This window comes from Carassius auratus, chromosome 31 (assembly GCF_003368295.1).
Source record: "Carassius auratus strain Wakin chromosome 31, ASM336829v1, whole genome shotgun sequence".
NCBI classification, from domain to species: Eukaryota; Metazoa; Chordata; class Actinopteri; order Cypriniformes; family Cyprinidae; genus Carassius; species Carassius auratus.
Window position 1 is genome coordinate 11,512,512 of NC_039273.1, and position 14,242 is coordinate 11,526,753.

The 14,242-nt window shown below is 41.0% G+C and overlaps 1 protein-coding gene across 1 annotated transcript in view; it reads right to left on the minus strand.

Moving 5' to 3' along the window:
• Positions 1-14,242, minus strand: part of LOC113051190 (transmembrane protein 45A-like) — a 29,580-nt gene extending 15,338 nt beyond the window's left edge. Inside the window, exons 1-4 of the mRNA XM_026214769.1 lie at positions 14,133-14,242; positions 12,389-12,531; positions 11,558-11,742; positions 11,417-11,469 (exon numbers count right to left, since the gene is read on the minus strand). Coding sequence (XP_026070554.1) covers positions 11,417-11,469; positions 11,558-11,742; positions 12,389-12,531; positions 14,133-14,242 — 491 coding nt within the window. The remainder of the gene's footprint in view (positions 1-11,416; positions 11,470-11,557; positions 11,743-12,388; positions 12,532-14,132) is intronic.

The window sequence follows — 14,242 nt, forward strand, 5'->3', positions numbered from 1 at the left end:
GGATGTAAACTTGCACTACTCTCCCCTACCCCTACTGCAGGCCTGATAGCCAAACTCTCGACTCCAGAGGCAGGAGTTAATCGCCCTTCGGAAGGAGCTCTACTCACCTCTGCACCCCTCTCACTTACTGGTGGCGCTTCCACCACATACGCTACATCGCCATCCTCCAATTCATCCTCCATTTCATCCTCCATCATCAAGGGTGCTGATCGTTCAGACTGATCCCCCAGAGATTCCGTCAGAGTCGGACTGCCACAAACACAGGGTTTTAAAGAGGTACGATGAACATGGCGGAGCTTACCAAGGTCATGTACAGGTGCTACCGTATACACGGACCCACCCCCCCGGGGTGCCCGAACTACCTGATATTTTATCGAGCTCCATAAATCCTGGATTTTATGTCGTCCCAAGAATCCATGCTCTCGCAGATAGACCAATTGGCCCTCCGCCAAAGGCTGCTCTCTAACCCTTTGATCAAACTTGGCCTTACGATTTAGAGCTGCTGCTTGCAGCCGCTCTCGGGCACCCTCAAAGGCCACTTGGAGACGAGCCTGATGCTCTTCCACCCAATGGTGGATTCTACCAGACACTGGCTCTTGCACTCGGCCAAGCAAGAAATCCACCGGCAGTCTCGGCTCCTGCCCAAACATCAAAAAGTAAGGGGTTTCACCCGTGGACTGGTGGGGAGTTGTATTATAGCAGAATATCACCTGGGACAAACAAGAAGCCCAGTCCCTCTTTCTCCCAGTGGGCAACGTCCGCAATAAATTGTGCAAAGTCCGGTTAAACCGTTCGCACTGGCCATTACCGGCTGGATGGTATGCCGTGGTGCGAGACTTACCCACCTGATAGAGGCTACATAACTGCTGAATGAGATGGGATTCGAAGTTCCGGCCCTGATCAGAATGGATCCGCCCCGGAACTCCAAACTTATAAAACCACTCTTCCACCAAAACACGGGCCACGGTTTCTGCTCGTTGATCACGAGTAGGTATTGCCAATGTGAATTTACTAAAAACATCCGTCATAACCAGCACATTTTCGTGCCCAGAATGGGAAGGCTCCAAGATTGTGAAGTCAAGGGCCACGATCTCGTTTGGACGGGAGGACAGTAGATGTGCCATGTAACTCCGAGCAACTGGTGCAGCCTCCTTGGCTTGCTGACACCGCTCACATCGCTGTACCCAATGTGCTACATCGGCCGACATCCCTGGCCAATAGCAACGTTGTCGCACCAACTCCAGGGTTCGTTCAATGCCTTGATGCCCATGACACTGATGTAATTGGGTCAGTACCTCAGTCTGTAACACAGCAGGCAGCACTAGCTGTAGCACCTCTTCACCGCCATCGGGACGGCAAACCCGTCGATATAACAGGCCGTCCTGTTCCTCCAGACGGTCCCACTGCTGAAGCAGCACCAAGATCAGCTTGGACAATTGTCGTCGCTCTTGAGGCCCTGGGCCTCGCCCTTGACGCCAATACTTAAGGGCTGCACCAATTGTGGGATCCTCCTCTTGCAACAGCAACAGTTCGGGCCCAGATCGACTTGGCAACGCCTGCACAGCCCTCACAGTGGTGGGTAAGGCTGAACTTACAGTGGTGGTCCGCCTCAACAGTTCAGGGACTAACGTTCCTAACTGACTATTGCCTTCCAAAGGCTGCCCTCCTGAAGGCAACCGTGATAATGCATCCGCATTCCGGTTGGACATACCTGACCGGTACTGCACCTCAAAATCAAAGGCTGCCAGCTCAGCCGCCCACCGCTGTTCGGTGGCGCCCAATTTTGCTGTTACCAAATGACTCAGCGGGTTGTTATCTGTGCGTACGATACAATGATGTCCCAATAAGTATTCACGAAACTTTTCGGCCATGGCCCATTTTAAGGCCAAAAACTCCAGCCGCATGGAGCTGTATGTTGCAGTATTACGCTCCGCTGAACGAAGACTCCGGCTAGCATAAGCCACTGGTCTCACCTTGCCATCAACCTCTTGGGACAGCACCGCACCTAGCCCTACATGGCTGGCATCGATCTCCAAGATGAACGGAAGTTTAAAATCTGCATATGCAAGGATGGGTGCGGTGGTAAGTTTTTGTTTCAACGTCCGAAATGCTTGTTCACACTGTTCGGACCACAACGCCCCCAACTCCTGTCTACGATTACTCACCTTCCCTTTACCTGCCTCGGTCACTAACCGATGCAACGGCGCTGCTATCTGGGCAAACCCTTCTACAAATCGCCTATAGTAGCTAACAAAACCTAGAAAGGTCCGCAGCTGTGACACAGTTTTGGGACAGGGCCACTGAGCTACGGCCTCGACCTTACCAGGATCTGTAGCTACTCCTTGGGACGATATTACATGTCCCAAGTACTGCACCTCTTCCCTAAAGAAGGCGCACTTTTCCAGCTTAACCTTGAGGCCAGCAGATCTTAGGCGTTCCAGTACCATCCTTAACCGTTGCAGGTGGTGTTGCACAGATGAGGAATAGACAATGATGTCATCAAGATACAACAGGACAGACTGGTGTCGCTGATCGCCAAAGAGCCGCTCCATCAAGCGCTGGAAAGTGCCTGGGGCATTGCACAGGCCGAAGGGCATGCGGTTCCATTCGTATAACCCAAAAGGTGTACAAAAAGCAGTTTTATAACGATCAGATTCAGCAACAGGGACTTGATTATACCCGCTGGCCAGATCTAACGTGGTAAACCAGCGAGACCCTGTTAAAGAATCTAGTGTCTCTTCAATTCGCGGCAATGGAAAGGAGTCTTTTCGAGTCTTAGCATTTAGCTGACGGTAGTCTACGCACATGCGTAGGCTACCATCCTTCTTCTTAACCAAGACAACTGGAGAGGCATATGGACTGCAACTTTCACGAATCACTTGCGAATCTAAAAGCTGGCTGATATGGGTCTTAACCAACTCATATTCGGATGGAGGAATTCGTCTATAGCGTTGTCGGACTGGAGTCTCGTCAATTAGCGGAATTTCATGAGACAGGAGGTCAGTACCCCCGACATCCCGCTCACCAGTGGAAAACACACTCTGGAATTCCAAGAGGAGAGCCCTTACCTGTTCCTGCTCCTCGTCCGACAACCCTTGCAATTCAACATTTTTAACCTGCCCTACTTCTGACGCAATGATCGTGTCACAGGTCGTTATCTGAGCATTTGCCAGCGATACCTCGGTCAGCCCAACAGGGGAGTCAACTAGACACACTTCCCACAACCTCCCAAGAATGGTTGTGGGATATAAAACAGCATCAAGAACCCCAACATTAATGACAGGCACAGAAACTGTCCCACCCTTAACACGCACTAAGGATGGGGAGGCTAATAAGCCAGCTGGCAACCCAGTCTCAAGGGGCTCAAATAACACAATCTTATCACGAAATATGGATGAGCACGTTGCGGTTATGAACTTTAAGGTGCCGCCTGGAAGACGACACACTCTACGACCCCGGACTTTTACATTACCCCCGCAAGTGAGAACACCATCAACCCTTTGGCAAGTTTGAAAAGCCTGAGACAATTCCACCTCATTCGTCATTAATGGCAACTCAAACAGGGTGGATCCATACTGTCCGAGAAGCTCCCTGTAGCAGCGCCCAAGAACATTCATCCCCAGAATACCAGGGATGCTAGAGCTGCCACCTGGAGGATCACGAACCACAAGTATTCCACACTCTGATACCACGTGACCACACAGCTCAATGTCCAGTTCCATGTACCCAATGTAAGGAATTTCGAGTCCATTGGCGGCTCTGAGCTGCAACCAATGGCATGACTGTAATCGATCCTGGCCCCACGGTTCAAACCAAAGCCTAAAACAACTTTCTGTAATGGTTGATACCATGGAACCAGTATCTAACAAACAGGGTACTGAGACACCCCCCATGGAAACAACAAGATGTGGGCATGGGGAGACTAAACGAGACACGGATGTGTCATCCTGTAAAACACGGGAGCCACGCATACCCCCAACCGAACTGTGACTCTGCAGCACGGTGGGGGCTAGTTTCCCGACTGGTTCGGGAAACTAGACCTAACTGGCCTTGCGTCGCTGGACGAATCAGCCTGGGAACGAGTAGGCGGGCCGGGAGAATGATGTCGCCAATTACACTCACGGGCAAAATGACCGGGCTGCTGACACCGTCGACAAATCACAGAAGTGGGACGTGGCGAATGACCACGTAACTGGGTACTTTGGCTTCGGGTTATAATTTGAGTAAGCTGGTCAAGCTGCTTTTGCTGCTGATTAAACATTTCCCGTAATTCAACCAATTCAGATGGGCGATCCCCATGCTCTGAACGAACCCCAGTATCGCCTTGAACCCCACATTGAATTCCCCGCACCAGTGGAACAGATTGACTTCGCCCCCTGGCACCACCCGGCATCCCCTCTCGTTCCCAGCGAATAGCTTCCCCTCGCACGTCCAACAGTGTTGCAGCAGGCTGACGTCTAACCAGTTGTTTTAATTCTCGACGTAATGCATTATCTAACACACCTTCAATGAATTGGTCTCTTACTACACTGTCTGCATTTGGGATGGTATGTGGGGCTTGTCGTTTAAGTCTATCAAATAGACCCAACAATACCAGGGAGAACTCTTGTAGTGTTTCTCCCTCCAATTGTCGGCGCGAATAAAAAACTTCCAGCAGAGCAATATAGGATTCTGCACAACCATATAAATCACGCAGTGCTGAAATAATTCTTTCTGGATCATCTTTATCAATGCTGGGTCGATATTTGATTTCATCCCGAGCCTCTCCTTCGAGATGATCAAACAAAAAGAAAGCTTGTTCAGCAACAGTCATGGTTCGCATACGCATACACGCCTGAGCTTCTTCGACCCACTCTTCAATGCCTACACCAGACCTACCATTAAATTTTGGACAACGCCGTTCACGGGGAATAAACACAAAGCGCTCAACGGTACCGACATTTAGGTCGACAGAACTAGGAGTTACCGGCCGTGACACACTACTAGAGGCTGCGCCAGGATCAAGCAACTCAACCGGTGCCCGTTCCTGTCGCAGTCTCTCATTATCAGCCTTCAACTGAGCCACTAGTTCTCTCATTTCCTGTAATTCAGCCTCCATAGCTAGATTTGATTAGGGGTACTTACCAGACGAATCTCCACTGTATTGTCACAACTAGAAAACACAAAAAAAACAAAAAACAAAAAAAACAAAACACAATGTCTCTGAATCTGTACAGCAGCCACAATACCCTGCCGACTATACGCCAAATGTGGCAATGCTGTTGTCGGGAATTTAACCCAGCGCCAACTATGGCAAGAAATATAGACTACGCCACCCCGGAAACTGGCCGGGGACCTACCGGTATACAAATGTATCACCAGCACACAGATACGTGGTGGCTGAGACAGATATCAGACACAGTACACAGAATTCAACAATTTATTCAAAATCACTAATTTATATATACACAATTTATTATTTTAATAAGCACTAAAAAAAAGGGATAGGCATGGATCTTAAAAATATGAAAGACAAACAATTTTCCGATTTCAGAACTGGGGGACTCAAGTTACTTATCCAATGAACACAGCAAACACTTGTGCTCTAACCACACAGCATCATCACCCACGTTGTGAACACCGCAAACCTACAGCCGCACCACCACCACACACGACACTGGCTAGGACTGGTACCCCAATTCTGAGGGGAAAAGGAAACAGAACAACATAAGAAACAAAATACCCACATTCATACACAGTCACATATGCACATCAGGTTATTATTGGTCAGAAACACTTATCACTCGCTGCCTGACGGAAACAAGGACACCAGGTCACTGGCAATCCTCACTCACTGGTACTCACAGACTGTGGGCAACACAACAGGTTGTGACGTGTCACAGTATGCATACAAACAAAATAAAATAAAATACAATCTTAAGTAAAGCAATTCAAAAGAAACTAGTCTAACAGAGAAACGGCAGTTAAACACAATGGTTGCGTCAAACACTTAATGATTCGTCTGTAATTACCCCCCACAAAGTTAAAGTCAAATTAGTTTGAGGGCGATGAGTCACTTCAGGCCGGGAACGCTAGCGGTTCCGGTTGTCACGGTAACCCCCCAGTGCGCTACAATTAAGTCGGTCAATTTGATCAAAGTATGCAGTACCACAACATTCACCGTCCAGTAAATGGCAGAAGAGTAGTTGAAAGAATTAGCAGGCACAATGAATGACAGTCCACCCCGCCCAGAAGCTCTCCGGTGCCGAGACTGAAACGCGTGCAAATACTCTCAAATAGACCACAAAAGCCTGCTGCAACACCTCCTGGCCCCCCGTGTCACTGCAGATAATAACTCACACCGACCCGCGCACTCACTGGCGTACGAGTTCGAGGTTTGTAGAGAGAGAAGTTTATCCGCATCCTCAGCCACACTGCTGGACATAAACACGGCGCACACAAGATGACGTCATATCCGTGACCCCCAAATGACATGCTACCTGGATGTCAATCACATCCCCTTTTATACAGGTGGAATGTACCACTTTCCCAAAAAAATGGTTGATCATATCACTACATAACCAATAGATTCATTTCATTCAATTTAAAAGATACATTTTTCCCTGACCAAAGACAAGAGCATTTACTAATAAAAAGTAAAGAGTGAAATTATTAAGTTATTAAATTATTTAAATTTGTTTCTGTGATTTGCCTTGCTTTACCAATTAATCTCTAGTAATAAAAACTGAAATAAAGCATAATGAACATACATAATTTTGTAAGTTTTCCAGTATTTATAGATATGTCAAACTCATTTAAAGACAAAGTGCACATATTACTGCACTGTCACCAAGCTCGTTTTTGAAGAATAAAACTATGAAGAAAAAAAAGGCAGTTATGTTGTAAACGTTAAAATTTTTCAGTGTGCAAATTCTTTTATTAAAAAACAAAACATTATAAATATGGTATATATCTTTCAGAGAACACCGTAAAAATATACATTTTCTTAAAAGATTCTATTGACCAAAAAGTGATACAACACAATGTGAATGTTTCAAACTCACAAAAAAACATCATGAAGACATGCATGTCAAGTGTGCAATATCATCTATAAAACTCAATCAGCAGAGCATCACGTAAACACTGATTGTCCGAACAATGGAAGAAAGATAAAGTGTTCAGGAAAACAAACACCTGCTACATAAAAATGCAGAAATATAACTTTAACAATAACATCATTCACTTCATGACTGGAACTAGGGGATTGCTGTGCATGAATATGTCCTTTACTAAAACTCCTGATGAGAACTGAAGCTTTTTTATGATAAAAGCACCAGAAGTAAAGTTTACTGTATGAAGCTTGACAAAGAGAACACAATGCTTTATCAATATGATAAATGCTATTTTTTAACTATTGTTTTCATCACTGGTTCTGTATACAGTACAGTATATGGGTTGCTGGAAGGTCACAATGTATTCATTATAAGGTTAATTAAAACAAAGTTACATCTTCTGCAGAAATCAAACCACTGCAAAGTCTTGAGTCACTGATCCAGGAACCATTTCTCTGTGTGTGTGTGTGGGGGGGTTAAAGAGTTAAAGAGGTGAGTCCTTGTGCATGACGGAGAACTACAGTGTTATCTGGAAACAATCCTGTAAGACAGAAAGGATAGAAATATTATGTAATTAAATGCAACATTACTGTGTTTTTTTTAGACCATGAAAGCATAATCTGCAAAGATGCTGTATAATTAAATGTTAAATGCATCCATTATTAAAAGCAAGTCATTAATAGCAATATCTAGTCATGGAGATCACGTATAGTGGGAACATGAACTGATGGGGCTTATTTGAAGTAATTTAATGAGAAGCCAATGAACAATATAAACTTTCTGACTGTGTGGGGCAACTGATTTTCCAATATTGTGATAGTGTCAGATGAGATTGTCCAGGGGCTTGTACAATATCATACAAGTGTTAAATTGAATTAGTGAATTATTAAGACTTTGATGTGCGACTGTATTTAGGGATCATTTTAAAGACTTTTCCCCTTTCCAGATACCCACACTTGAGGTCTTATTCACTTGAGAGTGTGTGTACGTGACTATGAGACTGTCCCCGGTCTTAATAATGCCAAAGCACGGTGTCCTTAACACACACTAAACCTCTCCAATACTGCTCCGGAGCGCTATACAACGCTTAGTGTATCCCATCATGCATCATGTTTTGGAATTAATGTGAGACTTTTTGCAGAGATCTCACAGGAGGTCACGCAACTTTCCAGTGTTTGTGAAATATTAATTATAATAATTAGAAATTGAGACTAATTTAGTAGTAAAACAAAGTGTTGCATGTTTTCTTGGTGCACAGAAAAGTATATTTATTTTGTACATCATTTGTAACTTCTTTTTATCACTTAATTAGAAGCACCACAAAATAAATTGTCATCTTTAATAGGGACTATTGAAAAGACATTTAGAAGTTTCTTTTAAAATACAAAGTTGAAACGAACTTTGTCATGTTAAGATCGACACACATTGTGATCTTCATGCTCACTTGGGCCAAATAAAGGAAATGTGCAAAGATGGCAAGTGTGGGTATTTGGACCGTACAACGGTTTAAGAAACAACAAAATGCTGTGCAAATGATAACAACAGGAATGTTTGATAAAAGGGACAAACTATCACAGACCAACCTGCCTCTGCAGCTTTCTGTCTTCTCCATTTCTGAAGGAATACCTCTCCACAAACACCACTGGGGTGACTGCTTCCTTTACGTCTTTTCAGCTAAAAAATTAATACAAGGGGAAAGAAAATAAAACAGAATTATATACAGAATGTTAATAGTGATCTGTGAGCAAAATATTTAAGATATAAACCAATATGAATTGAACTACAATATGGGAAAAATGTTTTTTAATGTAAAAAAAAAAAAAAAAAAAAAAAAAAAAAAGGTATTACAAGCATGGTACAGTAAATGTGATTACTGTGAAATGTCATATAAAAGCACATTAAAACACTACCATTACAGTGGTACAACTATAGTTAATTTGGTGATTAATGTGCTATTACTATACTACAGTAAAACTACAGTTACTGTGGTAAAAAAAAAAAAAAAAAAAAAAAAAAAAAAACATGGTAAATGTCTTGTTTACTGGGTTTTACCTACTTTTGTAGGTGTCATGGTTAACATGATTTTACTACAAATACAACTTACATCTTTGAACCTGAAATGAATATAAAACGGATCCCAGGTCTGTGGCACGTCATGTCACGTCACGTGACCGATAGAGTTTAACCAGTTATTAGCTGTGTTCATTTAGTTAAACACAATGCAACTCAAAGACAGCCTCGGATGACCGATGTAATACAGAGAGTTAACATAAGGCGCTCATCTGATTAATAAAGAAGACAGAATACGTTTTATGACAGGCATTAAAAGAGCATATTTACTACTACTCACCATAGACTGTATAACTCACCCAACCTGCGGCTCTTGTAAACTGATGGAAAGTATCGCGATGTATGCTGAATGAGACTTCTTGAACGTGATTTCAAAGCATAAACATCTCATGTCAGTGACGCTAGAGGCGCTTGACCACGCTTCAGTTTTTGACGCTTTGGGGTTGACGCACAGCGCGTGATGCGCGTAGTGGGAGGGGCGGCGCTGTTTATTAATTATGTATTATTATTATTTAGGTCTTTCTGTGTTGATTTGCTGTTTATTAATATTTTTAAAACTATAACGCTAAATCTATCAACATTTATTTAGATGTTATCATGTATTCATTCATTTCATTATTTTAATTATATTATTTCGGTCTTATTACAGGTGAAATATTACAGTAAGCCAGAACACGGGCCGAGCGGGGCTCATTCTAAACCCATTAGCGGACATTCATATCACAGAATCTGACAGCGATCAGAGGCTCATCAGCGACAGCATTTTTAAGAAGCCTTTACAATAGCCTTAATAAAAACTTTTAACTTTAGAGTCTAAGTTAAAAAAATAAAAAATAAATTAAAAAAAAAATAAATCTGTAGGCCTATCGCTAATAAATAATTTATTTATTTTTAGATATTTTTTGTTCTTTTTATTTAAACTAAATTGTTTCTTAATGTGAAAATGTGTTACAGTTATGTGTCAAGGACTTGATATTGAATTCTGTAATAAAAAAAAATTAAATCTAGGCCTATGAAAAAAATAAAAATCAATGAAAAAGTAAAAAAAGAACCATTGCGCATTTTACAGCTAAAAAAGTTTTAATGTGTTTTTGTCACCAGCAATACAGTATGTTGCTCAGTTTTGTACAGTAAGTTAAGCTCCGATTTTTTTTCAAGTTTCAGTGAGTTTCTTCTGTTGTCCTGTGAAAAATTAAATAATAATAATAATAATTAATCAGAAAATATTGTGCTGATGCACGAAAGATGCCTCCAGTTGAAATGCATTAGTTTAAAAAAACGTGCTGCAATCATGAAAATAAGAAAATAAACGTGTGCCTGCCATGAATAAATAGATTAAATTACGTGACAAAATCACGAACTGCCTTGAGACTGGGTTTCCGTGTGTGGACCACGGAAGAAGAGTGTCATTGACTTGCGTTAGAGTTATCCGTGATCTCAGCACAGACTCACTCCGTGCTCGTATCACAGATTTTAGTTAGGCTAACAGAATCAAAGTGAATCTGTATGATGGCAGGACAATGCAATAGTTACAATAACAGTCAGGTTGGTCATGGTATTTGGTGTTGAAAAAAATAAATACTTCAAATGTTGCGTTTCCAGATGAGATAGCACGTCCATTGAGTGAGGTCTGTACTCCATCACTGAAACGATCCGTGTACGGACCACGGAAGATGAGTGTCATTGACTTGCGTTAGAGCTATCCGTGATCTAAGCACAGACTCACTCCGTGCTCCTATCACAGATTTTAGTTCTGACTATAGCCAAAATGTGTGTAAAACGCCATCAAACTGGATTTTATGATGACAGGACGAGAAAAATGCCAAGTTAATTACATGCCATTGCAACAGTGTCGACGAAAAGCTTGTAAGTTCCTAAACAAGTGAGTGAGGTCAGGTTGTGGAGGTCCGTGCCATCACGGGACTTTTGTAACTGAAACAAACGTAATTTTTATGATGACAGGACAATGCAATAACTACAACAGCTGTCTGGTTAACGTCATTATGGCATTTGATATTGGAAAAGAAACAAATACTTCAAATGTTGCATTTCCAAATGAGAAAGCACGTCCGTTCAGCGAGTTCTGTACTCCGTCATTGAAACGGGTATCCGTGTGTGGATCACGGGAGGTCAGTGTCATTGACTTGCGTTGGAGAAATATCCGTGGCCGGGTCACGGAATTTGGGGCAATTCCGTGATGGCTTCACGGATTTTGAGTTAAGGACCCGTGGACATTTCACGGAATTCTGTGAGACCAGGTTGTCTGATCCCATTTCACTTGACTGGGTGGGTACAGCACAAAGCCAATCTAGAAAAATACAAGAATGAGAGTTAAACAGTGCTGAGTCAAAATGACTAGCACATTTATGTATGCACACACACACACACACACTAACCTGCCAGAACCAGCTGCCCTGTAGTACAGTGAGAGTGGCTCGGAGCAGTTCTAGTAGAATATTACCTCTGTGGAAAACCTCCAGAAGGCAGATGAAAGCTTGTCCAAAGATGGCATAGAGGAGAAGAGTGTGCACATGGACATCAAGCATATCTCTACCATGGAGATGGTCAAGAAACAGAAATCCTGCAAGAGGCAGACATGTGCAGAATTTTTTTTTTATGTTGAATTATCACAAACATAGAAAATTATTTGAAGAGTAATAAAGAGTGTTCAGTTTGGGTAGCAGTTCACAAATTCTCCAACATTAAAAAAAAAACACATTTATAAAATACTCTTTTGTATGGTATTTTCGGACCATTTTAGAAACAGTAAAATACAAAAAAACAAATAAAAAACAAGGTCCTCTCCTCATTAAAGAAAGCAAGAGCAATAAAATTAAAAAAATAAAACGAGGAAGCCCAATTACAAGTGTCACATCCACACCTGAAAAAGTTTATGGGTAGTTTTAAACATTTTTATGAATATAAATTGTCTAGCTATGCCAAGCTCTAAAATATTTTACTGTGTAGAAATTAGTGAAGTATTTATTATTATTATTATTATTATTATTATTATTATTATTATTTTTATCCTTATCCTTATCCTTAGCTAGTAAATGAAAAAAAAAACTGGAAAGTCATGGAACCTTTGTATATTGTTGACAGTGGTGGACCTTGGAGTCAAAATTGTTGAGAACCACTGATCTAGACTAGCAAGATAAAACATTAATACCAAAGGAGAACCAATACATAAAAAAATTATACAGCCTATAGTTTAATACCAAACTCACCTATAAGAGAAAATGCTAAAATGACAGCTCGTTCTTCTATGCGGCACTGGATAGCTCGAGATGCAAGTCTACCCACACCAGCACTTTTATTCCTGCGGGTGGTGTACAAAAATGTCTGTTTTGTTTTGCTGCCCACCACAGGCCTGTGATCAAGAAGAAACTTCCAGGCAATGCATGGCCTTTAAAACTTCCCATGATTTCCTTAATGTCCTGGAAATCAGAATAACAATTGTATTTAAAAGTAATATAAAAAATAAAAAAAATCTCATAATAACTATGCTTCATTATATCTAAAAATGTGGCAAATCAAAATACAGTGTTTACTGGACACACTTAAAGACAAAATTGGAGACTCAACAGTCAGAGTCTAACAGACAACTAAATACAGCATATCTATTGCCACCCTGAATAAATTATTCCACACACAACACACTGCAGGGGTTAAGTTGATGTAAAAATAAAAAATGCAGAGGAAGGTGCTGCAAGCTCCAGGCGGCCTAATGAGGGGTCCAGGCGTGCACCTCTCAGTTCTATTTTTAAACAGCAATGTGAGGATTGCTGGGGAAAAACAAGGCCCAAACCAAGTTAAATCAGGAATTCTATACAATATTAAACTAGGATGTATAAACCTACATACTGAGAGCAGTCTCCTGTCTGAAACATTCACCAGACACAGGAAGAGTAAAGCTGACTTGCACTTGACAGATATTTAATACTGAGTTTAACATTTAACATTAAAGATCAATCTTTTTTTTTAAGCTTCTAATCAGTTAAATATAAAGTAATCCAAACAAAACAAGTGTTTTCAGAGTCTGTTCTTGAGAACGTGAACTTTTAGTTGAGACAAAACTGATATTCTTATTGCAGTTTTTTATTTTTTAATATATACTGTTTTGTAATGGCTTATTTCAATGGAAGGTCCCGTAAATATTATATTTAGAATGAAATTAAATTTATGTCATCATTTACATCATCATGAGGCTGAGTAAATGACGACAGAATGAACTACTCCTGTATTTTATTATGCAACATGATATTGAAAATTATTGCAATGAGTAGCGTTTCTGCAGCTTTAATCAAATCAGTCTTTCAGTGTTCTACACTCTATTCTTCAGGATGCTCTGCTGTTACCATAGAGATAAACTGAAGCTTTGAGAGTTCTTTTCAGGTATTCTTTCAGGTATTTATGACAGCATAAGAACGACATTAATATGTTATAATAACAACAGCATGTTTCAAGATAAGATGACAAAACGATAGGAAGGCTTTTTAAATATTTAAAAAAATATATTTTTACCTGAGGAAAAAAAAGTTGTCTCTGGAAGATTGTTTTAATTACGTTACACACATGGAACAGTAATGTTGCGTTAGCTCGCCACCCGTTGTTGTTTGGAGATATATATATATATATATATATATATATATATATATATATATATATATATATATATATATGTATATATATATATATATATATATATATATAAACTTAATTCGGGGAAATCAAGTGGTCTGTATTATGATTTAAGAATACACAGTTGATGTCTTACCTTATAGATTGAACAAAAAATGGGTATATTCTTGAATAAAACGAAATCTCAGAGTTTATATTTTTTCTCTAGAGACTGTCATCTGATGCTGTAACAGTTTACTAAATTCTTTCAAACATCCTCACACGACTATTCTCCGTCTCTTTTCAGCATCGTGACATTTTATTCCATCATGGACAAGCACATTAACTAACTTTTCCAGCTGTTTCACCACCAGATTTGAGGGTTTATGTTTTCCAGATCGTCTTCTCACTGGAACCCCCCATTCCATAAAACGATTGGTCATGAAGAGTCCAGACGTCAT